Genomic DNA, 27,574 nt, shown 5'->3' on the forward strand with positions numbered 1-27,574 from the left:
TCTCTCTCTCTCTCTCTCTCTCTCTCTCTCTCTCTCTCTCTCCCTCTTTCTCCTTTTTTTTTTCTCTTGGAGGCAATTGGGGTTTATTGGCTTGTCCAGGATGGCACAACTAGTAAGTGTCTGAGGTCACATTTGAAACTCAGGCCTTCTTGACTCCAGCCACCTGTGCCACTTAGATGCCACAAATGCACCAGTGCCCAGTGCTGCTCTTTTCACTTTTGTTCAGCTCTTAATTGTTAGAAAATTTTTCCTGACATCAAGCCTAAATTTTTTGCCTCTTTTCTGCTTCTGCCCATTGTCCCTGGTGCTACTCTTTGAAACCAAAACAGAACAAGTCTCATTGCTCTTCCACATGACAACCTTTCAGGTGAATCATTTAGCAAGCATTTATTAAATGTTAAAGGCAGAGCCATCATGTCCTCCGCCCCATTCAAGTTCTTTCTTACTGTGTTAAACTTACCCCATTCCCCCTTCATATGACATGAACTCAGGCCCCTTCACTGGCCTGACTAGAAAAATCACAGAATAAGTGATTGGTAGCACATTGGGGGAGTGGCATCCAGGGAGGGATGTTTTGATCAGGTAGTGATATGTCTGGAACATTAGAGTAGTCTAATGGAACTCCCTTTCCAGAAGTAATGGTAAGGTTGGATTTTTTTTGACAGTTCTCAGGACAAGAAGTAAAAATCAAGGTAGAATGCCTTCTTGGAGGCAGAGTGGGGGATTATCTGGATGAAAAAGTATGGTCCTAGGGAATTCAAAACTGAGTGTTTTAGCTCCTCTCAGGAAGTTTCTGGAGGTCCGATTTGGAGCAAAAAGAAGCAGCCATAGCAGCAATACCAAGGCAAGTCACAAGTCACTAGGCCTCAGTTCCTTCATCTATAGAATAAGATTATTGGACTACATGATCCCTAATCTCCCTTCAAGCTCTGAATTCTATTATCTACTGAACAAAAATCAGAGAGATATGGAAAAGCCTTTGATCTCTGGAAAAGAACCAGAAAACCAAATTTAGTGTTTATGGCCTGTCCAATTGATAGAAGCTGTGGAGGACTAAGAACTAAACAAAGCTCTTCTGTTATGAGACCAAGTTGGAGAATTTAATTAAAAACACATTAATAACAGAGTTGTTGTTTTTCTTTTAATGTGGGAACTTTTTCTCAGGAATGCATGGCACACTCAGAGCCCCTAAAGGCTTTTATCCTTCATTATGTTCCCCAATATTTTGATTATCAGGAGTTAAAATCTGGCCTCACATACTTAGTAGCTGTGTGATCCTGGGTAAGTCACTTAACCACTAGAGAAGGAAATGGCAAAACACTCCAATATCCTTGCCAAGTAAACCCCATGGACAGCATTGGTTTGCTATGTCCATGGGGTCATGAAGCATCAAACACAACTCAATGAATGAAGTACAACAGTTGAAAGGGGCAAAATTTAATTCTTATAAAGATTAGGAGGGGAACATGTAAGCAGATACTTTCCTCATGAGGTTTTTTTTGTCCCTTCTTCAGGAAACGGCTCACAATCCAAGAAGCGCTCACTCATCCCTGGATCACGGTAAGGACAGATGTGATGCATCAGTGCAGGTGATGCTTTTCTTCAGTGCGTGAACTTGAACTCACCTTGCTCAGTTTACCAGAATCATATAGTGTGGCCCAAGATTAAGAGACATCATTTCCCTCGTTCAGAATCCATTGCTTCCTCCTCTGACATACCATCCAACACCAGACTTCCCTGTGTTGTACTCCACCCTAGTGAGTGTTAGACGCCAGCTAACCAGACTGCCATAATTTATTTGAGCAAGCTGGTGCTAATTTAAACGACTTTGCTAATTTGTTGAAAGTTATGAACCTCATTTGGAGGGAAAAGAACAAAACAAATGCAAATGGGAACCTCCCGGTTTGGGGCTACCTCATAGAGAATTTATGGACAAGAAGAGCTTAGGGTCATCTTTCTTAAAGTAAAAAATCAATGTTCCATAGTCATCCTAATGCCAACTCCAGTTTTTAAAAAATGATCGACATTTCACACCTCACCCCATGGCTTTGACATATTTGAAAACAACAGCATACTTCTTTTCCTTTTGCCTCTTCTTCCTGACCCAAACTGGCTGCTCTGGCCTCCTCAGGTAGTGAGAGGCATGTACCTGCAAAGGTAGATGAGAGAAGACCGTAGGAAATGGTGTATCTGGACTGAAGACTGAAAGAGGAAATGCAAGCAGGCCTTGGCCAATGCAGAAACAGCTTGGCCCATGTCATTCCTTTCTCTCTTTCCCTTTTCTTATCCTGCCTCCCAAGATGCTGCTGGCCCTTTGTGTGAGGGGCATTCCTGCCCATTACTTTTGTGGTCGCCCTTCCAGCTACTCTTTGTTCAAAGAGAACTGCACTGTACAAAGTTAAAAGAGAAATGAGTTGGGAGTGTTGGGGAGAGTGTGTCAAAAATCGTCCTTCTTATCTTTGACATAGACTAAGTATGTGCTAGAAAACAAGTCACTCACCTCTAGAGAATTCATTTTCCTCATCTGTAAGATGAGATGGTTTCCAAGCTCCCTTGTAGCTGTAACATTCTATGATTCTATGATTAAGGGTTATGCTGGCATCTAACAACCTTCATAAAGTCCTGGAAGACATTCTATTAAGGGGTACGCAGTTCCTATGTCCAAAGCCTTCCCAGTCTCATACTTAGATCCCTAGAAAGCATCTAGGCTTATACTTATGGTCTAGAGCAGAATGAAAATATGGCCCAGAGTTCAAGATGTCAGGTCAGATCAAAATTGTTTCTAAGTTTCTCTGAGCCCCAGGGTCGTGACACACCCTGTGAATTTCCAGGGCACATCCTGTCTTCCTCTTCCATTATGTCCTCCCTTGAGAGTTGTCCCTTAAAGCTTAGGTGCTGCTGGGGAGGATAGAGAGGATACAACGATGGAAAAAGAATCAGTCTTGGAGTCACATGGTTAGAATTCCAGACCTAGTTCTGACCCTTTCTATCTGTGAAGTCCTGCGCATTTTCTTCAACTCTGAATCTCACTTTTTTCATCTTGAGAATAATACTTGTATTATCTGTCTCACAGGGCTATTGCAGGAAAAGTACTTTATAAACTATGAAGCCCTATATAAATATAATATGAATTGTAAAGAATATAAGGAAATATAAGGTCTAATTTGTGTCCTCAAGTAGCTTGCTATATAATAGTAGGCTGCTCTGGCCTGGGCCTGACTCAGGCCCATCCCCTAGGAAGTTAGTGCTGATACTGGAACAAAATGAGACCCAGCATAGGTCATTCAACAGTTAACAAAAAGAGATTTTACTTAGCTACATAGCAAGAGAAGAATATTCAACAAGGAGAGGTTTGAAGATGACTGGAGTGGCTTGAGCTTAGCAAAACTTCCTTAACTGAGTTGTTCGTTTTGTACCCAGGCAATGAGGTCATCACATCAACCCTCTTAGTTCCACAGGTCAGCCAAGTCTTAAGGAAAGTCTTAATGCCTTTTAAGGAAAACCTATTCTAACTTGCACAGGGGGCAGAGGTTAGGATATTGTTCCTACCTCATGGGGGGAAAAGACATAAACATAAAAGTATAAGATTTCTTCAATATTTTGTGGCCCTATAATTTGCTGTTTTGGGTACCCCTTTCAAATAGAAGCAGAGGCCACTAAAACAATGCATAAGGATTCCTAGAAGTATACATTGAATTAGAAAACCACATATTAACCTTAATCTGTGTTTTATTGTATTTTTACTTATTTTGTTAAACGTTTTCCAATTATATTTTAATCTAGTTCAGGTTGTATATGGTCTGAGTATTTGACACTGATATAGATTGTAACTCCTCTGGACCTTAGTAGGTGGATAATATTTGACTGAAGCCACAAAAAAGAATCATCACCCACAGGCCAGACCTCAATGTGGCCAGCTGGTTTTTAGCTTGCACTGACCCATGTTTGAAACCTTTTCATCTTAGAAAGCTCTGTCAAAGCTTGTGCCTTATGGGCATGCCCTTCACTTCTCCAGGATCACCTCCACCCCTCACGGAAACATTGGAGTATGACTATTGTTGTTGCTGTTGAGTTTTTTCAGTCATCTTCAGTTCTTTGTGACCCCATTTGGTATTTTCTTGGCAAAACTATTAGAGTGGTTTGCCATTTCTTTCTCCAGCTCATTTTACAGATGAAAAAAACTGAGGTAAATAGGGTTAAGTGACTTACCCAAGACCACACAGCTAGTAAGTGTCTGAGGCTAAATTTCAACATAGGAAGATAAGTCTTCATGACTTCAGGCCTGGCACTCTATCCACTGTGCCACCTAGCTGCCCCTGGAATATTACTAGTCAGCAATAATACAAGGCAGTATATATACCAAATGGGTAACAAAAGACAGTAAGTGTTATGGAAGTTTGTGGGAGCAAGAATAATTAGGAAAAGTTTCATGGTAGAGGTAGTTTGTGGGCTGGTCCTTAAAAGATAGAGGTAGGATTTTGAAAAGTGAAGGAGAAATAGAACAATCTAGGCAGGGCAAATGTGCCAGGAATTGTTTTGAGGTGGTTACCTTTCCCATCCAGAAAGATGTCTTGCTTTTGTTGCGTGGATTTGTATATACAAGGTGCCACCAAGAGGCCCTCATAGCTACAACCCAAATCTGACTATTCATTTTATGATTCAATTCAATCCAATCAACATTTGCCTGCTAAGTACAAGTTTGAGATTCGAGGCATTATAGTAGATAGACAACCTATGTCCAAACCAGGAACACCTACATTCAAGTCCTGATGCTAATACCTCTTAATGCTTAGGCAAAACTCTTAAGAACGTAAATTTTAGAGGAAGCACCAGCCTGTATGGGTAAAAGAATTTTCTTACCCTGGCATTCGCTATACTAATGTAGGAACTGGTCCAGTCTTTATCCCTAAGTACAAGGTATTAGGCACTAAGTATTCAGGGAAAAAATAAAGCAAAAGAGCCCCTTGCTCTCAAGGAGTTTACATTCTACTGGATACCCTTTGAAAGAGCTGCGTTTGCTCTGGTCCTTTAATGGGTTGTTGCCTTCTAACTGCAAGCTGCTTGCTTGTGTGAGCCTCTCATGACCAAGTTTGCCGATCTTTGCATGAACATAAGAACTGACCCGTCCTTGGACCACATGTGAAACTGAACCACTGTAGTAATGGCACCGTTTTGTGTATGCCTGGAGGAGGGTCCTGCTTGCTCTCAGTGATGACCTTCCCCCCTGAAATCAACATGCAGGGCTTGCCCTCCTCCTCCCCTCCCCGGATGTACCCTTTATTCCTTTCCATTTGGTCTTGGGGAACTCTCCGTGCTTACCACACCCCTTCCTTTCTCAGAGTCTGTTGCATGCAGGAAATGCTGAAGAGTGTGAGTCCTTGGTCTGCCTTGTGCATCGGGCTCCCTGCATGTGCCCAATTAATACTCTGGTTCTTCTGTCCAAATGTTCACCAGTTGAAAGGAGAGGCCAAAGCCCCCGAACACAAGAAGACAGAGCCTCCCCAGGTGAAGACCAAGCGCTTGAGAGAATACACCATCAAGTGCCACTCCAGCATGCCCCGCAACAACACCTATGTCAACTTTGAGCGCTTCGCCCGCGTGGTAGAAGATGCGGCTGAGGCTGAGCATAGCTGTAGCAAGCTGGCCTCTGCCCACGACTCTCTCCAGGATGATGTGGAGGCTCTGGTGTCCATCTATAATGAGAAGGAGGCCTGGTACAGAGGGGAGAGCGAAAACACTCGCTACAACCTTTCCCAGCTCAAGTACGAGTACCGCAAGGTAGAGGCCATGAAGAAGACCCTCCAGGAAGACATCCAGATCGTGGCCTCTGACCTGGGGAGTGTTGCTGGGAAATATGCTCAGCTTGGGGCTCAGTATGAATCTCTAAGACAGCAACTTTCTGAGGACCTAAAGTGGATCCAAGACCTCATGAGCGATTTCCAGCAAGAGAACCGCAGTGAAGGCAGTCTTGGCTCCGTTTTCAACAGAAATGTGAATGAGTCACTAATGGAACTGTTAAATAGGTCTTGCAGTGAAGACTTCCTTGCAGGTTTGAAGCTCAGGGTCACAGAATCCAGCCAGTAATGGGGCCTGATTGGTTTGCCAAAGCACTTTCTCAACTGTCTTGCTGCCGGGATCCTCACTGCAGTGGAAAGGAATTGTTCCAGCCAGTCTTCCATCCCCTCCTCTCCTCCTGCCCCCAGCCCCTTCAGGCTTGCCTTCTCACCCTAGCATTGACCCAGAAATTTTAGGTCCTAATTAGTGATGTGAATTATGTTCCCTCACCTCCCTCCCCCTCAGCACATGTCCTGCTCCTTTTCAGCATACTCTGGAAGCACAAGGTTTCATTTGGACGTTGGTGAGGCAGTTTCAAAAGGATGAGAGGATGGACGCCCCTCACTGCAAAGCCATGAGTGATGACATGTCCTTGGCCATGTGGTGTTTACCACCCACTCATCTCACAGTTTCTAGATGTTACCCTGTGTTGCCAATACTTGTGGGGTACATGGTGTTTACTTACTCTCTGTGGGAGCTCAGTATGAAGTAGGCTAGAGAAAAGAATGCCATCCCATGTCTGGATGGCATTCCTAAGTTTCTGCAGAACCTCCTTTTGGGACCTCCCTCAGCTCTCACCACAATCCTGTGAAGTAGGAAGAAGTGTGGCTGTTATTATGTATTTGAGACGGATGAGGAGTTGGAGTTCAACCCTGGGATCCTGAGCCCTAGCATCCTAAAAGTCAGTCAGTAAACAAACATCTATTATGCACTTACTGTATGCCAAGCACTATGGGGGGCGGGTATCTGCAGAATGGGGGTGTGGAGAATAAGAGAATGCAAAGAAAGGCAAAAAACCGTCCCTGCCCTTAAGGAGCTTGTATATTCTAATGGGGGAGAAAAGATTTATTTAAATTGGTACCTACAATCACCAACTCAGTCAACAGGCATTTATTAACTACTTCCTGAGTTCCAGGCTCTATACTAAGTTGGAGGGGGAAGAAAAAAGCAAAGAAAGACAAAAAACAGTCTCTGCCCTTAAGGAGCTTGTATATTCTATGGGAGAAGTAAACCTCATTTAAATAGGTTCATGGGGGAAAGCTAGGTGGTGCAGTAAATAGAGTACCTGCCCTGGAGTCAGGAGGACCCGAGTTCAAATTCAACTTAACACTAGTCTCATGACCTTGGGCAGGTCACTTAACGCCAATTGCCCTGCCTTCCCCCTCCAAAAAAGCCACCAAAAAAAAAAAGATAGGTTCATAGAATCTGTAAGTCAATAAACATTTATTCAGTCACTGTGTACCAAACACTGTACTGTACTAAATTGGAGAGGGAGGAGGAATGGGAATGCAAAGAGAGGCAAAAAACAATCTCTAGGAGCTTGTATTTAATTGAGGAGGTAGCATTCATTTCAACAGGTACCTAGAAGCAATAAATCATTTAACAGGCTTTAATAAGCACTCACTAGCTAAAGGCTAAGGATATAAAAAAGGGAGGAAAAATAGTCCTCAAAGGAGTATACAGCCAGAATATTGGCACATATTTCCCAGGGGAATTTGAATGTTTTGGAAGATTCATGATCCCTATAGGCCACTGCCCAAGAACTGCTCGTGTCAAATTCATTGCTACCACTGTATGCACTGAAAGCAACAAGGCAAGTCAATAAGCATTTATTAAGCACTTACTGTGTTCTGGGTACTAGTCTGCAGATACAAAGAAAGTAAAAACAACAGTTCCCACTCTCAAGGAGCTCACCTTCTAACGAGAGACACATGTGTATGCCTACAAGATATACATAGTGTAGATCTGAGGCAACCTGGGGCGGGGCAGGAACCTAGAAAGACTTCTTGCAGGTGGGAATTGAGCTGAGCTTTGAGGGAAGCCTGGAGGATAACAGACCTAAGAAGATAAAGGTCCCCTCTCCTTGCTCATAGGGACATGTAGTTCTTTCTGATGTGAGAATTTCACAGTGAGTTTTATAGTTCACAACTCTGGAAGCCTTGGGAATCATTGTAATGAATGGTGCCTTGAAACCACATGTCATACTGAGGTAGGGGGAGATGAATTCAGTCAGGATTGCTGAATTCTAGTCCTGACTAGGGCAAATCACTTCACTTCTCTCCAGGACCTTCACATGTAAAATGGGGCAATAATACCACCATTACCTACTTCACAGGTCTGTTTATAAGGAAAGTGCCTTGTAAACCTTAAGATTCAATATAGCTACTTAATAACTATTAGTTGATTATCTAAATGTGAGCTATTATGATTTTTGCCTTCATGATCTGATACATAGCACCTAGAAGTCTGATGCCCTTATGTCCCAGATAGATGGATCTTTCAATCGGTTGCTAATTAGGTGCCCAATAAATGCAGAGTACTTTGTAGCTTAGATTACTAAGGAAATAAGACTTGCACATGGGAACAGACATTAATGCAAGGCAGTCACTAAATGACAAGTACCAAATGAGTTAGATGGAAAGTGCTAGAATAGGATTCATTCACCCAACAGAATTTTAATCCTGCTAAGTCCAGTGTTAACTAGCAACAAACCAAAAAAATAATCTAATAAGGAACAGAATCTCAGACTTGAAAGGGGCCATGGAGTCCAGCGCATACCAAACAGGAATCATCCCTGGATCCTCCCCGGTGGTCACAGCCTTTGTTTTCAGGCTTCAGATAACAGGGAACCTGCAACTTCCAGAAACAGCCCATTCTACCTTTGATGGTGCTAATGTTTGGGAAGATTATCTTTACACAGGCCTAAACCTGTCCCTCTAAACCTCTATCCATCTCTCTAGACTTGGGGGCCATGTAGAAAAGAATCTTCAGTACTCTCTTCTATGTGACAGACCTTCAAAGACTCATCTGATAACGATAATAATTATGATATCTGATGTATATATGACATATTAAGGTTTGCAGAGTGCTTTGCAGATTCCAGGTGCAAAATTATACTAAGACTTTTGGGACACCTCATGCAATTGCATTTGACCCTCACAGTAGCCCTGTGAGACCTGTTCTTCCCTCTCCCCACCCTAACCTTCCCCCAAGTTATCTTTTTCCAGGCTAAACATCCCTCCTTTTTTATCCAGTCCTTATATGGCATGATATTGAGACCTTCACTATCCTGGATGTCCTCCTCTGATGGTCTTCAGTTTATCAATGCCCTTCCTAAAACATGGCACCCAGATCTGGCCATAACACTCTAGGTGTGATTTGACTAGGGCATAGCACAATTTTTTGTTCAGTCATTTTAGTCATGACTCCATTTGGGGTTTTCTTGGCAGAGATACTGGTTTGCCCTTTCCTCTTCCAGTTCATTTTACAGATGGGGAAACTGAGCAAACAGGGTTAAATGACTTGCCCAGGGTCACACAGCTAGTAAATGTCTGAGACTGGATTTGAACTTACAAAGATGTCTCTCCACTCTAAATCTTCTATCTCAAAATCCAGAGTTCTTTCTTCTACTCTGTGCTGTTCTGAAAGACAACTTGATCTTATGGAAAGAGTCCTGGACTTGGAGACACAAAAGATCTGAGTTCAAATCATGCCTCTGAAAGTTACTATTTTCAGTTACTTAACTACACTGAACCACAGTAACCTCATCTGTCTGATGGGGATAATGCCAGTCACATCCTTAGCTCATAGGGTTGTTGTGGGGATCAAATGAGGTAACATACATAGGAACCAGTTACTCTCTAACGTCTCATTTTTAAAAAGAGGAAACCAAGGCTTAGAAAGGTCTAACCCAAAAGGTTTTCTAGGGTCACACAACTGGTTAGCTATTTCTTGATTTCCAGTCAACAGTATGCTAGTAAATATTTAACAGCTGTCTCTGAGAAGAAATGTAGGTAAGACACACTTTTAAGGTTACTTTCCATTAATAATATTTTCTCCATAACTTTTTTAATTCTACACAATCAACAAAGTAGTCAATCAAACCTTGATTTGTAGTGTTTGCTGGTTTCCAAAGCATAAATTCTTACACTGAAAAATGAACAGCAAACACTTACTAGCTGTGTGACCTTGGGCAAGTCACTTAATCACAATTGCCCTGCCTTCCCCCCTCCAGAAAGCAAAATTAAAAAAAAAAATGAACAATAGGTTTTGGAGCCTGGTTCAAGCTGGCTTCAGCTCCTAGACCAGTGGTGAATTGTAGTTTGGTTTGGTGTGGTTTTTCATCAGTGGAATTCCCCTTCTTTGTGCTCACATCAAAGCACTCGGAACATCTTCACTATTTCACAAGGAATAACCTTCCTCCACATCTGATGACCACAATTATGAACAGAATAATCCTGAACCCCCATAGCATGTGGGGACTTGGAGCAGATTGCTGTCTTTCAAGAAACTCAGAGGAGATATGATGAACATCTCCTTGACTCATTGGTTATCAAGCAGCTCCCAACTGGGTGAACTCAAGAAGGTCTCTGCCTGAAGCCGGAAGGATTCAGAGAACAAGGTGGAATGAATAGAAAAAGCTGGTTGTATTTGTGTTCTCAGTATATCTCCTGTCGAGTAGCAACTGTAACTGAATCAAAGGCAAAGATTATAGGACAGAAAGATAGAGGGCTTAGACTAGAAAACATCTTGCTGTCTTTCTTGAGATGGAAGAGACTATTTGGAGTTATGCTTGATAGCCCTTGGAAGGCTGCTTTCTTCTCTAAAGGCTAGTTTCCTCACTGAAATCACTCAAGACTTGTCACTTTCAAAAAACGTTAAGGAAGAGCCTGTCCAAGCAGTGTTTGGTGTGTAAACACCCATGTGAAGAATTTTATTTTTTAACTAGAACTCCTCAGTTTGTCTGCTGTATAAATTCTAATTTTCACATAAAGTCTTCTGTTATCTTTTCTTAAAGACAGGCACACCTGGGGCGGCCAGGTAGCACAGTGAGTAAGAGCACCAGCCCCAGAGTGGGGATGACCTGGGATTGAATCTGGGCTCAAACACTTAGCACCCACCCAGAAACACCTGGCTGTGTAACCTTGAGCAAGTTACTTAATCCCATTTGCTTAAGGGTGGCCAGGTGGCACAGCAAGTAAGAGCACCAGCCCCAGAGTTGGGATGACCTGGGATTGAATCCGGGCTCTGATACTTAGCACCACACCCAGAAATAACTGGCCGTGACATAACCTTGAGCAAGTTACTTAACCCCAAATGCTTAAAAAAAAAAAAAAGATAGGCACACCTGTGAAATCCCAAATCTCATCTTAAACCATAATTTTCAGCTCTCTTCCCCTTTTCCAAGGAAAAGGTAACAAGCTAACAAGTTTGAATGGTCTGGTTTGAGTTTCTACTTTTCTCCCTGAGTCTTGCTGGAGGTCCTAATGAGGAGTGACAAGACCATACAACACAGGATTGAGTAGTGGGAGAGACAGGAATAGATGGGGAGTAACCTTTCAAACCCTAGAACAGAAGTGGTTAGTGCTACACTATTTCTAAGGACAGCTTTCTAAGGACAAACTATGTTCTGATCTACCTTCTAAGGCAAAAATTTTTGCAAAGTTAGCACTTGGAGATTTAAAAACAGGGGTGATCAATTGACTGGAAGAGGCCAGAGAATCAGTGGTTTATATAATTTTCTCTCTCTCTCTCTCTCTCTCTCTCTCTCTCTCCCTCTCCCCCTTTCCCTTTGCCCTTCCCCCTCCCCCCTCCTTCCACTAGCCCCCTCTCTTAACTCATCAGATATCCCTTCATTGAAAATAATTTAGCGACTCCCTGATCCCTCACTTAAGTGAAGAATTCCAACAATGGGGGCAACACGTCCTTAATACCTTATGTGATAGTAAGTGTGCCAGCTGTCCTCTAGTGAGGATTCATTGGAACTTTGCAGACCAAGCAGGGGTTTTGCGGGGGGGGGGGGGGGGGGGGTACACTAAAGGAGCACAGAGTCTCTCAGAGCGGAGGGGCCAAGCTGCTGGCTCTCATTCTTCCAAAGAAAGAAGCAAATGAAGGATAACAGGAAGGTTTCTCCACCCCACACCATTTCTTCCACCCTGCTAAACCTTCTCCCAGAAGCCCTTCCCCCACTCATCAGAGATCTAATTGGCTTCATATGCTTCTCTAGTAAGGGACAAATATCCCATAATAAGGACTAAAGGGACCTGGGTGACTAAGGCAGAGGCTGCCACAGATTCCCCTTTACTGTGCCTTTTTTTAAAATATATCAATAAATTTTAACTAGGTAAGTTTCCTAGCTAGCATTTATATATCACTTTTACAATTTGCAAAATTCTCCACAGTATTATCTCACACCAACCCTGGTTCCTGTTGAGTCGTTTCAGTCATTTCCAACTCTTCATGACCACATTGGGATTTTCTTAGCAAAGATAGTAAAGCGATTTGCCATTTCCTTCTCCAGCTCATTTTATAGATGAGGAAACAGGCAAAGAGGGTTAAGTGACTTCTCCAGGGTCACACAACTAGTAAGTGTCTGAGGTCAGATTTGAACTCAGGTCCTCTTAACACCAGCACCATCATTCTACCTGCTATACACCCTAGCTGCCCTATCAACCTTGGGAGCTAGGTACTGTTATTATCTCCATTTTACAGCTGAGGAAACTGAGGCAAACACATTAAGTGACTAGCCCAAGGTCATACAGCTAGTAAGTATCTGAGGCAGGATTTTAACTCAGATCTTTCTGACTGAAGACCTAGTACCCTACGCACCATGCACCAGGCACTGGGGATACAAATGCAATGCCTGGTATTGCCAGGCCAGGACCTCGGTGCTTAGAAGCCACCTAGATCTCTTTGTGTCCCCTTTTGCCAGAGGAGTGGAGGAATGACCTTGGTTCTGTCAATGGCAAAAACAGCAGATGAAACAGGCCCTTCATTCCTTGTGGTAGGAGTAGAATACTTCAGACTCCAGTTCAATGAGGTTTTGCTGAGTATGCCTTGTGCCCAGAATGTGCTAGGCCCTCTAGAGGTAGCTCCTGTCCTTGAGGAGATTATTTCATTTGTACTGGCCCAGTCTGGAATGAGGCTGACCAGGGGTTTAGATTAATGCTGTCTATGTAAGTGGGGTTGGCCAAGCCAGAGGAGGAAAATCTTGATGGATAAGTCTCAATTCAGGAGATACCAGAAGCAAGAAGTAGGTTATACAGAGCAAAAAAGATCAGTTAATGGAATAATAAACAGAAAATACAAATTAAATGAGGGTCTATGACGGGAAGGACATCTGGGGAATAGATAATGAGATTAGCAGCAAGGAAGAGACATAATCTGTGATTGGGCAAGGATTCAGAGAGACCAGGGAAAGAGAACCCTCCCTGGCCTTCAGTTTCCTCCTCTGCAAAGTGAACTTTGGACTAAATATTCTCAAGACCACTTCCAGCTCCAGGGTCTACGATTCAATGAGCATGAGGTCTGAGCTTGCGCCAAGATGATGTGTATGGTATGTTGGTGCTAAAGTGGGCACACACCTTTTAATCCCGGTCCTGTGATGCTAACCTTTACCCTCTGTGTTGACAAATGAGCTTCCGATGTGAACAGCTCCCAAACACTACAGTCATTTCCTTCAATTAATCAGTCAACGAGGATTTTTTTTTTAAGGGGGGATTGCCAAAGGGGTCTGTGACACAAAGAAAGACTAAGAAACCCTAGTCTACTGACTAATTATTGAGTATACAAAGCTGAAAATAAATTAGTTCCTGCCCTCAAGAAGCTTACATTCCTTCATGGGAAACAACTGTATCTAAGCTGCTGTTACCTGTAAGACCCTGGCCTAGTCACAGCCTCTCTGGACTCAGTTCTAGGTGGTAAGACAGTATATAATGTGATACTAAATGGGCTAGACCAGATATGGGCAAGGCTCTCTGAAAGAGGTGAATCATGAGTCAGGCTGAGAAGGATGTAAAGGGTTTGGGTGGGGGTAGAAGACCAGGAAGTAAGTTATGGATGCTTTAATGAGTGTGACCTGTGTGGAAGGCAAGAGATTAGTCTTTCCTTTCCCTGAGTATTCCTCAGTTCGTTGCATTGTCTTCCTTGGATTTTTATTTCCCTTTCTCCAGTAAACTTTTTATCGGGGAATTTTAAGAGTTGGAAGGAAACTGATGAAATTGATGCCTTATCACATCTCTGATGAGTGATCATTCAGTCTCAACTTGAAGATGTCCAGGAATAGACAACTCATCATCTCTCAAGACTCACTTCACTTTTTGACAATTAATTATTAGGCAGTTGTTTTTTTCTCCTATCAATCTAAAAATGCATCTCTTCAAGTCTACTCTTTATTGCTAATTACACAGTCAGGTGAAACAAATCTGATCCTTTTTACACATCATAGCTCTTCAAATCCTTAAAAATAGCTATTATATCCCCCTGTACTCTCCACCCTCCAAATCTTGATTTTTTTTTTCTTGCCAGTCTAAGTATCCCTGTATCCTGCAACCAATCTTTATACGCCATGGTTTTGGGTCCCCTTGTCATTTTGGTCACGCTCCTCTGGACATGTTCCAATTTACTGTTTTTATGGTTCTCATTGGCTCAGACTTGTGATCTCATCAATGCAGCAAGCTCCTGGGGAATAACTTCTAGGCATCTGTGTAGCCCAGTGGATAGTGTTGGACCTAGAGTCAGGAAGACCTAAGTTCATATCCCACCTCAGAAACTTACTAGCTGTGTGACCCTGGACAAGTCACATCACCTCCTGTCTGTCTTATTTTCCTTAATTGTAAAATGGGGATAATAATACCACTTAGGTCTCAGGGTTATTGTGAAGATTAAATGAGATAATATTGTGAAGTGCTTGGTAAACCTTAAAGCACTATATAAATGCCAGCTGTTATTACTAGTATAGGTCAGTACTTTCTCCAAAATTTGTATTCTTAGTTGCCTGGGGTCCCTGAAAAATTAGGTGGCTTGCCCAGAGTCTCACAGATTATATGTGTCAGGCAGAGCTTTGAACCTAGGTTTTCCTAAAACCATCCCCCTATTGACTATATTCTTTTTGTTGTTTGGTCATTTTCTGTCATGTCAGACATTTTGACCCCTATTTGGAGTTTTCTTGGCAAAGACATGGGAGTAATTTGCTGTTTTCTTCTCCAGCTCATTTTACAGATGAGGAAACTGAGGCAAACAAGGTTAAGTGACTTGCCCAAGGTCACACAGCTAGTAACTATGAGGCTGGATTTGAACTCACAAAGATGAGTTTTCCTGACTGTAGGCCCAGCACTCAGTCCATTCTGCCTGCACCAACACCCCCATCCTCACCTGGCACGTAGTAGGTACTTAATAAATGCTTACTGACCAATTATAAACACTAAAGCAGAACAGAAGCATGAGTCATTATTGTTATTTTTCTCGTTACTATTATTTTTCCTAGGAATATTCATGCTTTTTTATCTCTAGCTTTTCCAACTAACCACATCATAGAGCAAAATATTTAAGGTGAACGTCAGAAGTTCTTCTCTGTTCTCTTCAGTGTCTCTATAAAGGAAAATCTGGGGTCACAGGATGGATAGGTGGATGGATGGATGTATGAATGAAAAAAACATTTATTAAGCACTTACTGTATGCAGAGCACTGCTCAAATAGATGATGCAGTAGATAAAGTTCTGGGCCTGGAGTCAGGAAGAGTTATCTCACTGAGTTCAAATCCAGCCTCAGATACTTACTAGCTGTGTGACTCTGAGTAAGTCACTTAACACTGTTTGCCTCAGTTTCCTCATTTGTAAAATAAGTTGCAGAAGAAAATTACAAACCCTTCAGTATCTATGCCAAGAAAACCCCAAATGGGGTCACAAAGCGTTGGACACAACTGAACAAGCTCTCGGGTGCTAGAGATGCAAAGAAAGACCATGCTGTCAAGTGGCTCACATTCTAACAGGTTCATATTGTATTCTGGAAGGTCCCTTAGACCAACTTCCTCATGTGACAAATGAGGAACTGAGGCCTAGAAAAGTGAAAACCAAGATATTAAGTAGCAAAACCAGGATTTTAATCCAGATCCTTGGATCCCACATTTGTGCCATGATGTTTCTTCACCACCCCCCTCTTACTGGTCCTCCAAAAGAAAGCAACACTTAGATTTCTTCCCCGTCTACCCCCCCCCCCACTTCCCAGTGAAGCCTTGTGTTAGAGAAACTCTTAAATACCAGCCAACTGTGGGAGCTCCCTGAGAAGGTGACAGTGACCTATAAGCACAGTTGGGGAAGCCTCAGAGTTGTATGTTTTCATTACAGCCGGCCCACTAGCCAAATTGTCCAGAGCATCAAGGGCCTCCCCAAAGCACTGTTCAGGGGCACATGGCAGGGTCCTCCTGCTAAATGAAGCCAATCTATCATTCTGATTGTTTCTCTGCTGTGTACCCAGTACCACATTGGGTTGAGGGGAAACAGGAGGAGGAAAGAAAAGAGACAAGAGAAGCAATAGTCTCTGACCTTGAGGGGCGTGTAGACTAGAGAGAGAAGATCTATCCCCACGAAATGAACAGAAAGCTGCCCAGAATAATACTTTGTGTTGAACTGAGTTGCAATCTAGCATTGTTTATGACATCATAGAGCTGAGACTTTAAGGGGCTTTAAAAATTATCTAGACCAAGGGTTTTTAACTTGGGGTCCCTAGACCTCTAAGATACTGGTGGATAGATTTCAGGAGGTACTTGAATTTGGATGAGGAAAAAAATACATCTTTACCTCAATATAACTGGTTTCCTTTGTAATCCTATGTGTTTTATTTCATTAATTTAAACCTATTGTTCTGAGAAGAGATCCAGAGGCTTCCCCAGACTGCCAAAGGGGTAAATGACAAACAAAAATGGTTCAGAACCCCTGGTCTAGACTAACCCCCTCAGTATGCTATACAGCCTGGAATACTCAGGTCTGGAGAACATGATGAGATTTAAAGCATCAGGATTATAGATTTAGAGCTGAAAAGGACCTGAGGTCTACTAGTACAATATTTCTTTTGTCAGATGAGGAAACTGAGGCTCAGAGAAACTCAAGTTCATGCTATGGGGCAGAGCCAAGATTGGTTCCAAATTTAGTGCTTTGACTTAGAGCAATGTGTTTTGAAAGCCAGCCAAAATACCGTAGGCTTGAGCTCCATCCCTGTTTCCTTCACATGGTTCCCAGGTTCCCTTTATATTTGAATATTGAGAGACAACACACCCATTTGAGTATGCCCCTTCTGCCATTGTGGTCATGTTTTTCTTTCCTAACTCTACTAAAGATTGTGTGCCATTATGTAAATCCTGTCAACTGACCCTTGCCACACACTGTGACGCTGAAATCTCACTCTGCTATCCTACCCGTAGCCCCAGGAGCAGCTGGGATTTTGCCAGCCCCAGTGGAGCCTGGAGCAGAGAGGCTCTGTCTGCATTTTCTCCCACTATGGTAATAATAGATCAACCAGAGGATCAAGGGCATATCACCTTCACAGCTGACAAATTTGAAACTGGATTTCTTCGCCATCAAGCTTGTGAACCCAGGAAACACGAGAATTAGGCAATGCAGTTTTACTGTGCAACCCCAGCACAAATCAGTGCTTCTTAGTTCTAGGGGGTTTGAAGGGCAGGGAAAGAGAACCTTGAAAAATGCCCCGAAATAACCACAGTTTGTTTTTGTCTCATAGCCAGTAGATAATCGGCAAGCCATGGTCCGGAGAGAATCCGTCGTCAACTTGGAAAATTTCAAAAAGCAGTATGTCCGAAGGCGGTGGAAGGTATGCAGGCCAGTGGGCTGCACTAGAGTTTTGGTGGCAGAAAAGAGTAGCATCATAACTACACATGTACAACCTATATTGAATTGCTTTGTCTTCCTAGTGGGGGTGGGTGAAGAGGGAAGAAGGGAAAGAATCTGGAAATCAAAGTTTTAAAAACAAATGTTAAAAAAAAAATTGTTTGTTTTTTTTTTAACATGCAACTGGGAAATAAGATATACAGGCACTGAGGTATAGAAATCCATCTTGCCCTGCTAGAAAGTTAAGGGGGGAATGGGGGAGGATATAAGAGAGAACAGATTGGGGGAAGGGGTTTTCAGAAGGCTTGCTATATTGGGGTGGGGGTAGGAAGAAAATTTGTAACTCAAATTCTTGTGGAAATGAATGTTGAAAACTAAAAATAAATAAATAAATTGGGGGGAAAAAAGGGAAAGGTAAGCATCTAACAGGTTTCTATCCAGCTCTAAATTACTTTCTCCTCACAGTTTGCTTTTTTGTGTGTTTTCTCCCCTGGCCCCAGCTTTCATTTAGCATTGTCTCACTGTGTAACCACCTTACCCGTTCTCTGATGAAAAAGGTCCATTTGAAGCAGGAGAATGATTTGGTATGTATCCATTCCCGTCATTCATCAGGCTTTTATTGAGTAGCTACTCTGGGCTAGGCCCAGTGTATACACAGATAAAACAAAGAAACCAGCTCATGCCTTCAAGGAGTTTACATTTGGGGGAGAAGGGAGGGTAGATGAGCCACAACATTGAAACAGACAAGTAAACCATGTACAATATCATCTAAGGAAGAAGAAAGCATTAACTATTAGAGGGAATCATGAAAGGCTCCCAGGGGAGATGGTGTCTAAGTTGCACCTTGGAAAAATTCAAGGATTCTAAGAGTCATTGAGTGGAGGAGAGAGTTGATTCTAGGCACACGGAATGGCCTGAGCAAAAGCAGACAGGATGGAGTGCCAAGTTCAGTGAGATTCATTAGCAGATAAAGTTGGTCAACAGATGATTAAAAGTTTTATTTTGGCCAAAGTCAGGTTCATGTAAGATAACAAGAAAGGATTGCGTAATCAACGTCAAGAGTATTTGTATTATTTATCATTGTCTTTATCTTTATTCCTTGGACATCTGCTAACCTGAGGGGTGGGGAGGAGTGAGGAGATGGGGCACATCCCATATGCATCCTAGGTATCAAAGGAAAGAAATCCTAGGATTAAAAGTTCCCCATAGAACAACTAGATAATTTAATGTTTATTTTACCAGTATTGATAAATGTCAGGACAGTCAACAGTATTAAGTAACTATTTTTAAAAGGCATAGAATTGATTTCACCAGGAGATTTTAATCCTTTTATTTTTAGGTTATTCCCTTTGGAAGTCTAAAGAAACCTATAGATACCTTCTCAGATATTTTTAAGTGCCTAAAATAAACTACATAGGAATATAAAGGAAACCAATTATATTGAAATGGAATTATCAATTTTTTAAAAAAAGTTTCACAGACCTCAGTTTAAGACACCTGACAAGTTGTTTAGTCATTTTTCAATCATGTCTGATTCTTCATGACCCCATTTGGGGTTTTCTTGGCAAAGATACTGGAGTAGTTCACCATTTCCTTCTCCAGCCCATTTTACAGATGAGGAAACTGAGGCAAACAGGGTTAAGTGACTTGGCCAGGGACACACTGCTAGTAAGTATCTGAAGTTAGATTTGAACTCAGGAAGAGGAACCTTCCTGATAAAAAAAAAAAACAATGCTTCAACCACTGCGCCACCTAGCTGCCCTGACTTAAGTAGAAGGACCTTTTAAGAGGAATCATTCCCATCTTCCTCAGTCTTATTTTATTTGCCTGAAGGTTCACATTTGTAAATTTGACTTGGCTATGTGGTGAGTTTCCAGGACATTGCCATCTAAATGACCTTGAGTGATTCATTTCAGCTTCTGGGGACTCATTTTCCTCTGCTGTAAAAAGGAGAGGTCTTGAACTATATGATTTCTAAGGTCCATTACAGCTTTAATTCACATTTGTTAGAGATATTTTAGAAGGAATTTTAGATCAGGGTCAAGTTATATTACATGGTCTTAAAAATGGCTTCCTATTCATAGATTCTTTGATAAATTTTATGTTAGGATAATTACGTTTGCCCAAGCTTTCATTTTTACTCTTTGTTCAATTCATATCAGAAATAGGCTATTAAGCAAAGTCGAATTTTTTTTGTTGCCTCATTATCTTAGTTTGTATTCAATATTTGACAAACACAAAAAATAACATTTCCATATACAAAATAGAACAGTAAAAAGGATTATATGTGAGAATATGAATGTCTATTATGTATAGCTTCTTAAAAATGAAATCAGTTTTAAAATGTTGCTTTCAAAACTGCCCAGCTTTCTGTATTTGCTTTTGAACATCCTTCTGTAACTTTCTTTGAATTTAAAAAAGGCTTCAATGGCCCCCCTTTCTTTTTTCCCTTTTTTTGTTTGCTAAATCTGTACTTCCTTTCCAACTCTCCTCCTCCCATAAGAATATGAAAAACATATGAATTGTTATTGTATGGCTTGACTCAGGATCATAGATTTAAAAGGATCTCAAAGGGTCAGGGGTCACTTAGCTCAAATTGATCGTAAGCCTAGATTTCCAGTTGGCCCAGTTCAGGGAGACTACATGAATATATCAACTCTGCATAGCAGTACAGACTGTAAGCCACATTTGACTTATCAGGTCCCATAGATTCAATTATCATCTCTATGCTTAAGATTTAAAGTTCTACTTTTCTAGCTGTGACCTCTCTGTTGACCTCTAGTCTCTCTTCTCCAGCTGCCTATTGGACATCTTGAACTGGAGGTCCTATAGACATCTTCAACTCAACATGTCCAAAACTAAACTTACTTCTTCCCCACGTCCCACATTCCTCTCTTCCTTCCTTTCTTACTGCTCATGAGGGCGCCACTATCCTCCTCCTCACCAAGTTTTGAAACCTAGGTGTCGCCCTTTACTCCTCACTCTCTCTACTCCTCATATCCAATCTGTTGCCCAGTCCTATTGATTTCACCTTTGTAATATCTTTGGAATATGACTCCTTCTCTCCTCTGAAAACTCCCACAAGAAATAGTTCCATGCTTGGATTATTTCAGTAGCCTGATGCTTGGTCTCTCTGCCACAAGTCCCTCCCCATCTAGTCCATTCTCCATTCATCTATCAAATTAATCTTCTTAAAGTGCAGGTCTGACCATGTCATTGCCCCTAGTCAATAAACTCAGTTGCTTACTATCACCTCCCAGATCAAGTATAAAATACCCTGTTTGCTGTTCAAAGCCCTTTAAAATCTAGATCCTTTTATTTTTCTAGGCTTCTTATGCCTTATACTCCTTCCTCTCTCCCCTGACCATATATTCTTATATCCAATGACACTGGACTCCTTGCTGTTTCTCAAAATCCTCTCATCTCATGAATTTTGGCATTTTTACTGGTTGTCCTTCATGCCTGGAATTCTCTCCCTCTTCATTCCCACCTCCTGGCTTCCCTGGCTTCTTTTAAATCCCACCTAAAATCCCATCTTCTACAGGAAACCTTTTCCAATGCCTCTTAATTCTAGTGCCTTCTGTCTGTTGATTATCTCCAATTTATGCTGGATATATCTTGCTTCTACATAATTGTTTGTATGTTGTCTTCCCTCCATTAGACCGAGTTCCTTGACAGCAGGGACTGTCTTACTTTTTAAAAGTTTTATTTCTAGTGCTTGTATATAGAAAGTGCTTAATAAAGACACACTTGTTTGCCTGTGGTGCTGAGAGATTGCCAGAGTTTAACTGAAAAGAATTTACACTTTCTGAAATCATTGTCATTCCTCTGGCATTTCTAAATAGTCCATTTTGTTGTTCAGTCACCTTGCACAGTTAGCTTCTGGGAATTCCCGTCCATTGAAGATGATGGGTTCTCAGAAATGTGTTTATCCAGTTTTTCTAAATTGGATTTTCCCCCCCAAATAAATAGAATAATAATAAACCAGTTTGTTTGGAAGCATTAAATGAGGCCATCTCAACTGCTGCTTTTTCATTTCCAGAGCGAAGTTTTCCTGAACTAGTACCTCCTTTTTAAGAACTTTGCATTATATTAAAATGTACCAGCTTGATATTAATGAGATTAAATCAGTTTAACCCAAATGAAAATACAGTTGGATTTAGGTTCCATCATGGCTTCTCTGTCCCTTGTTCAGCCATTTTGTTGTTATTCAGTCATGTCTAACTTTCTATGGCCCCATTTGGAGTTTTCTTGACAAAGATACTGGAGTGGTTTGCCATTTCCTTCTCCAGCTCATTTTACAGATGAGGAAACTGAGGCAAACAGTTAAGTGACTTAGTATCACACAGCTAGCAACCGTCAGAGGCCTCATTCGAATTTAGGTTTTCCTAACTCCAGGCCTGGCACTCTATCCACTGCACCATCTAGTCATGCAGAAGCCAAAATAAAATGTTCTGATATGTTTCTCTCCTAAATATTGTTTTTAAGGAGCTATTTTTTCTTTAATGTACTTTAAAAAAATAGTTTTAAGGAATTGTTGGGAGAAAAATGCATTGTAACTTTCTTCAAAAGTCCAGACTTGAGCCCATTTTAGAAACAGTCCCATCATCTGTTCTCTAAATTAATGGCTATCTGGGGCTGAACATTTGGACTTAATGGCGTCCTCAAATCAGTATGCTCAGTGGATCCCCATTCCTACATTAGAGAGGACTCTGTGATGTGGTCACAGTTCTCTGCCAGTTAAGTTGGGAACAAACTGAGCTCGGCTGCTAAATTTTAGCATCTGTGAGAAATTCAAACAACCTCATATGATTTTCACTTTGGTGTAAGTGAATGACATCAATCAATCAGCAAACATTTATCATGCACCTACTATTTCAGGCACTATATCAGACACTGAGAATACAAAAACAGAAGAGAGACAGTCCTTTATCTCAAAGAGCTTGAGAAGATCAGGAAGACACAACATGTTCACAGATTGAAAAAAAAAACTATAGTTTACATACAAGATAAATACACAGTGATGGGGAGGGAATATTAACAAGTAGGAGAATTCACTCCTGATGGAGGTGAAATCTGAGCAATCTTGACCCTCAGTGGGGTTCTAAGAGGTGGAGATGGAGAGAACATTCCATGCTTGCATGGTGGATGATGTGTACAAGGGTAGAGAGGCCAGAGATGGACCTTCCCAAACCATTGTATTAACATTTAGAAGGAGTCCTTCAAGTATGTTGTCATTTGAGAGACCCAAAGGCCACAGAGGATGGCATGTCTGATGCTTAATTATGCAGAGCAAATGGTCTATAGGAAAAACAAAAACAAAAATTAAGAGACGAGCCAAGATACCCCCATTCTAGTCCCTCCTACTCTGTGGCCTTTGAAAAGTTACTGTCTCTGTGCTGCAGTTTCCTTATCTGTAAAATGGGAAGATTGGAGGGGCTGAATTATAAAGGCCTTTCTAGATCTTTTAAAAAAAATCTGTGATTCTGTTCATCCATGTCAGAGCATATCAAGGTATATGGTCAGAAGGTCATGGTTCCTAATTAGGATCTAAAATCATACATCGGCCTTGAGGATAGGTTAAGCAAACCTAGCAGCCCATGAACGTTGCTCCTGACTGTTTTTACATTTATCCAAGTTGTACTGACCATGCATGAGACCGCAGCAAGGGCAGTAACTACACACACACACACACACACACACACACACACACACACACACACACACACACACACACACACACACACGACTTCTTTTAATTTTAGCACCTGTGACCCCACCCCATTCCTTTCCTTTCTTCTCTTTTCCTCTCTTTTCTGACCTATCAAGGGCTCTCCTACATGGGTTCCAGTCAAGCTGAATTGGAAGGTTGGGTTCACATCTGTCTGTTGTTTTTGTTGCCAAATAGGTCTCTAGCCAGCCCACTTGGTCTGACCACCTTACAGAATCATAGGGCTAAGTAGGATGTCAGCAGCAACAGCCCACTTTCCCATTTCATACCCATGGCTTAACATCTCTAGCCAAGGAGGAGTATGCCCAGATAAGCAATATGGTAGATGAGAAAGGGTTCCAGCTTTGAGTTCAAGTCTTGGCCTTGTCTCCATGTATAACCCTAGGCAGATCACTACTTAGAGTTTATAAAATGGGATTAATGGTTCTTGTACTATCTATCTCACTAAGTTGTACTATATAAATGTGACCTGTTCCTATTATATAACACCTTCTCCTATTTCTTTTTTCAGAGAAATTGTGAGAGTGACACAGAGGAAGATATTGCCAAGAGGAAAGTGCTTCACCCCAGGAGGAGAAGCAGTACTTCCTAGTCTAGCCCAATTCCCCTCCTAGGAGGGAAACCCAGGTCCCTTTGGAGAGCTCCACCATCCCAGCGTGGTTTACAATCTGTGGACACTCATGAGCCCCTCACCACAGCCAGCACCCTCTGAGCCTTTGAGAGGGAGCCTACAAGGTGCTTACTCTCTTAAGAAGACTTGGCAAGGAGGAAGACTTAAGAGGTTCTGTAGGTATCCTCCTGTTGAAGCTCTGAGCCAATCAAGGCCTTTGCTTAAGAGCCCAAAACTCTTAATTGTAATTAAGAAGGGCTCACACCAGTTTGCCAACCCTCAGAACCAATGGGTAAGGTCTATGGGCCTTTGTGGGATTTTTATTTTTTATTTTTCAAGTTTCAACCTGGTGTTCACATAAGGCACCACAGGTAAAGAGGAGTCAGTCTACTGGGCTGCTAAGAGAGCTGAGAAGAATTCCTAGGCATCCTTAAGTCCTGTTTGTCATCTTTAAAAGTATATACATTCTTCAGTGAAATTGGTGAATTCAGAACATTAATGAGAGATGACTGATAGATAGAAGGAATAATGGAGGTCCAAGGAATCCTATTCCTGGAAGAGAAGAATTACTGGATTACCATTTGGTTCTGTTGAATGGAAGAAGGCCTATATTCTAAGACAAGAGGTCTACAGAGAAATAAGGGAAAAAATCCTGCTTATCCACAGAGTTTGGACAAGGTTGTGGGGAAGAGGCAAAAACTGAGAAAATTGGGGAGCTAAGGCCTGTACGAGAAAGTCCTGTAACACAAAAGGGGAGTGGCTATCTTCCTGGGCTTTCTTGTTGGTATCAGGTATAGGAGTGAAATGAGTCCTCATTTGGTGACCTGACTTTTCATGGTAATATAACACCCTCTGGCCTTCAGAAATCAGGGAAAATATCAAGAAAATTTTTTTCTTAAATTTGATACATATTAAGCTCATCTTGATGCTCATGTTCAGCCTGAGACTATGAATTAACAATAGAGCAAGCCTTCTCCTAACATCCAGGCCATTCCTTCCAACGTTGGGATGAGTGAGATTTTAAAGAAGGTATGTGTTCAGGGAGAGAGTAGGCCGCACTGAGAGAAGAAAATAAAGGGCAGTGTTAATTTTTTTTTCACTGTGATGCTTCAGTCATCATGAAGACACAAGTAGAAACCTATTGGCAACAATTAAAAAAGCAGAGAGATATTTGGACCTTGCTTTCCAGGTCAGCTTGACTGGAACCCAGGTAGGAGAACCTATAAAAGTCCAGAACAAAGAGTAAGGGAGAAAAGATAAAGGGGATAAAAAGGGGGATAAAAAGAGAGGGATAAAAAAAGAGGAATAAAGAAGTGGGAGAGGAAAGGGAGTGGAGCTGGGGGGAGGAGGAGGAAAGAGAGTTTTGGAAAGTGAGTGAGAGAACTGAGGAAGAAGAAAATTGGGAGAGAGAGAAGGAATGAAAGGGACAATATAAATAGAAGGAAGGAATTGGGAGCAGAGAAAGCTCTCCTTTTGTCAGTTGGAGGTCTGTGTTCCTTAGTATATTCTGACAGAAGAATTATGGCCTGATTACCGCGAGTTTCCAATCCTGTCCAGTGAGGCACAGCATTTTGCTGTTAGAAGGGCCTTGAGAAAATCTAGTCCAACTCTTCTCATTTTGCAGATGAGGAAACAGTTCTAAAGAGAAAAAGGTAATTTGCCTAAAGTCACTCAGTCAGTCAACAGCAGAGCAGGACCTGGAATCCAGGTTTCCTGACTCCCAGTCCAGTGTTCTTTCTGCCCTCTTAGGGGATCAGATAGTAACTTGTGTTTTCATAATGCTTTCAGGTTTACAAAGCACACAGGTGGGTGGTAATGAAAGGCAAAGGCCTAGCAGGTCCACTGAAAAACGAACAGAATCTCCAATCCCTTCACCTCTAATTAAAAAAAAATTTTTTAAACCTCTCATTTAACTTCCTAATGTTTTCTGCTTTACTGCTTCCAGGAGAAAACCATTAAGTTGAACCAGATTATATTCATTTGCATCCTTGTGGGACCAGTTCCATAACAGCCAACTAATCAGTGAAGGATGAGGAAGCTTAGGAATGGTCCAATGGACATTTTTAAGAGCTTCTCATATGCCAGGAACTGTTGGAGGTGATGGAAATACATAGAAAGTCTACCTTAGCCCAGAATAGGAAGAAGTTCTGTCCATGTCCTCAGTAAGTAGTTTCTGGGACCCTTCTGTAGTTTTCCAAAAGCCCTAGGAACCCTTTCTTTTCCTTTCCATCACCACCTTACATGCTAAGGAGGGAAGCCAAATGCAGTCTCCTTAGAAATCCCTGAAACCCAACTGGTCAGTTGCTGGATGTATTAGGAATTCAGGAAAGCCATTATCAGTATCTCAGAGTAATTACAGAGGTTAGGTATCCTGCTTATCAATGGCCACTCAAGTAAAGGGGTGGAAGGAAGGGCATCTTTCTGTCCTGTGGGTCCTGGTACAGTAGAAAGAATAAGAGGACCTGGATTAAAATCCTTCCTGTGCCATGTCCACCAGTGTGATGTAGGGCAATTTACTTAACTTGTCCGGGCTTCAGTTTCCTCCTTTATAAAATGAAAGCTTTGGAAGATAACATCTGAAGCCTCTTCCAGCTCCAAATCTGTGGTCTCCTACTGCTTCTAGTGTGTGAAGCTGCCTTTGGATGACCCAGAAGGGTCGAGGGGACTTGGGTTGATTCTGCTGACGTGGAAGTGCTGAGGAATGATTCCTTGACTTTAAAGGGGGTTGGTTTAAGGGACTTAAGTTTTGCTCTAAGACAAATAGTTCATTTACAGTATTAAAAAATACCGGTTTAAACCCAAATGCTGTTTCATAAATAGGTCTAGAAGTGCCCCTTCTTTTCTGCAATATTTTCCTCTGTTTTTCCAATGTGCCAAATTATTTTTAGTAGTTCTCTTATGAATAGTTTAGTGTGTTTTATTTTAATGTGAATTTCAGTAAGTGTTTTTCACAATAGATCTTGAAGTATATATGTGTATTTTTCTCTTTTCCACTCAGATATTTATATGTTAAAATGATGTCTTGGAAAATAAATGAAAGACAAATCCCAATGTCCATACCTCAGAAAGTAGGCCAGGAAATCTCACCTTGGGGGGGGGGGGGGAATCACCTTTATGTTCTATAGGTTTGTTTTTTTTTTTTAAAGATCTTTGTTCTGGACCTGTGATTTCACTGATGTTTAAACCCCATTATCAGTGCAGATTGGCACCTTATAGTTTTAGAGAGTTGCCTGGGAGCATAGACAGGTTGCAATTTGCTTAGGTCACAGAAGATTAATTAGAGGCGGAATTTGAACACATGTCCTTTTGACTGTCAGGCCACTCTTCATTACACCATGATAACTCATGTAAGTCATGTAAGTTTCAGATGAAACAGAAAAACCAAGTGAGCTCTGGTGAGATTTTTCTACTGCAGAACCATCTCACCTCCAGCTTTTGTTCCTGGCTTTATACTAATCACTGCTGCTGCAAACCAGAGAATTTCTCTGAGGTGAACTGCTGTGGGTATCCTGTCCAGAGAAGCTGCTGAAGGCCTGATGATTGAAGCAGTTATAGATC

The 27,574-nt window shown here is 41.7% G+C and overlaps 1 protein-coding gene across 2 annotated transcripts in view; it reads left to right on the plus strand.

Annotated features, from left to right (window-relative positions):
- The window catches only part of DAPK2 (death associated protein kinase 2), a 189,811-nt gene extending 162,744 nt beyond the window's left edge, over positions 1-27,067 (plus strand). Inside the window, exons 9-12 of one of the 2 annotated variants that reach the window (XM_069098342.1) lie at positions 1,515-1,560; positions 17,569-17,658; positions 18,176-18,259; positions 23,918-27,067. In XM_069098342.1, the coding sequence (XP_068954443.1) occupies positions 1,515-1,560; positions 17,569-17,658; positions 18,176-18,259; positions 23,918-23,998 (301 nt within the window). In that variant the 3' untranslated portion in view covers positions 23,999-27,067. Of the gene's footprint in view, positions 1-1,514; positions 1,561-5,454; positions 10,938-17,568; positions 17,659-18,175; positions 18,260-23,917 lie in introns of those variants that run through there. The other variant, XM_069098341.1, reaches the window with a different exon arrangement.
- The last annotated feature ends 507 nt before the right edge of the window (positions 27,068-27,574 follow it).

The sequence above is a fragment of the Petaurus breviceps genome, unplaced genomic scaffold (genome assembly GCF_028583685.1).
Source record: "Petaurus breviceps papuanus isolate PSGF00001 unplaced genomic scaffold, PetGlider_PUasm1.0 37, whole genome shotgun sequence".
In the NCBI taxonomy this organism is placed as follows: domain Eukaryota; kingdom Metazoa; phylum Chordata; class Mammalia; order Diprotodontia; family Petauridae; genus Petaurus; species Petaurus breviceps.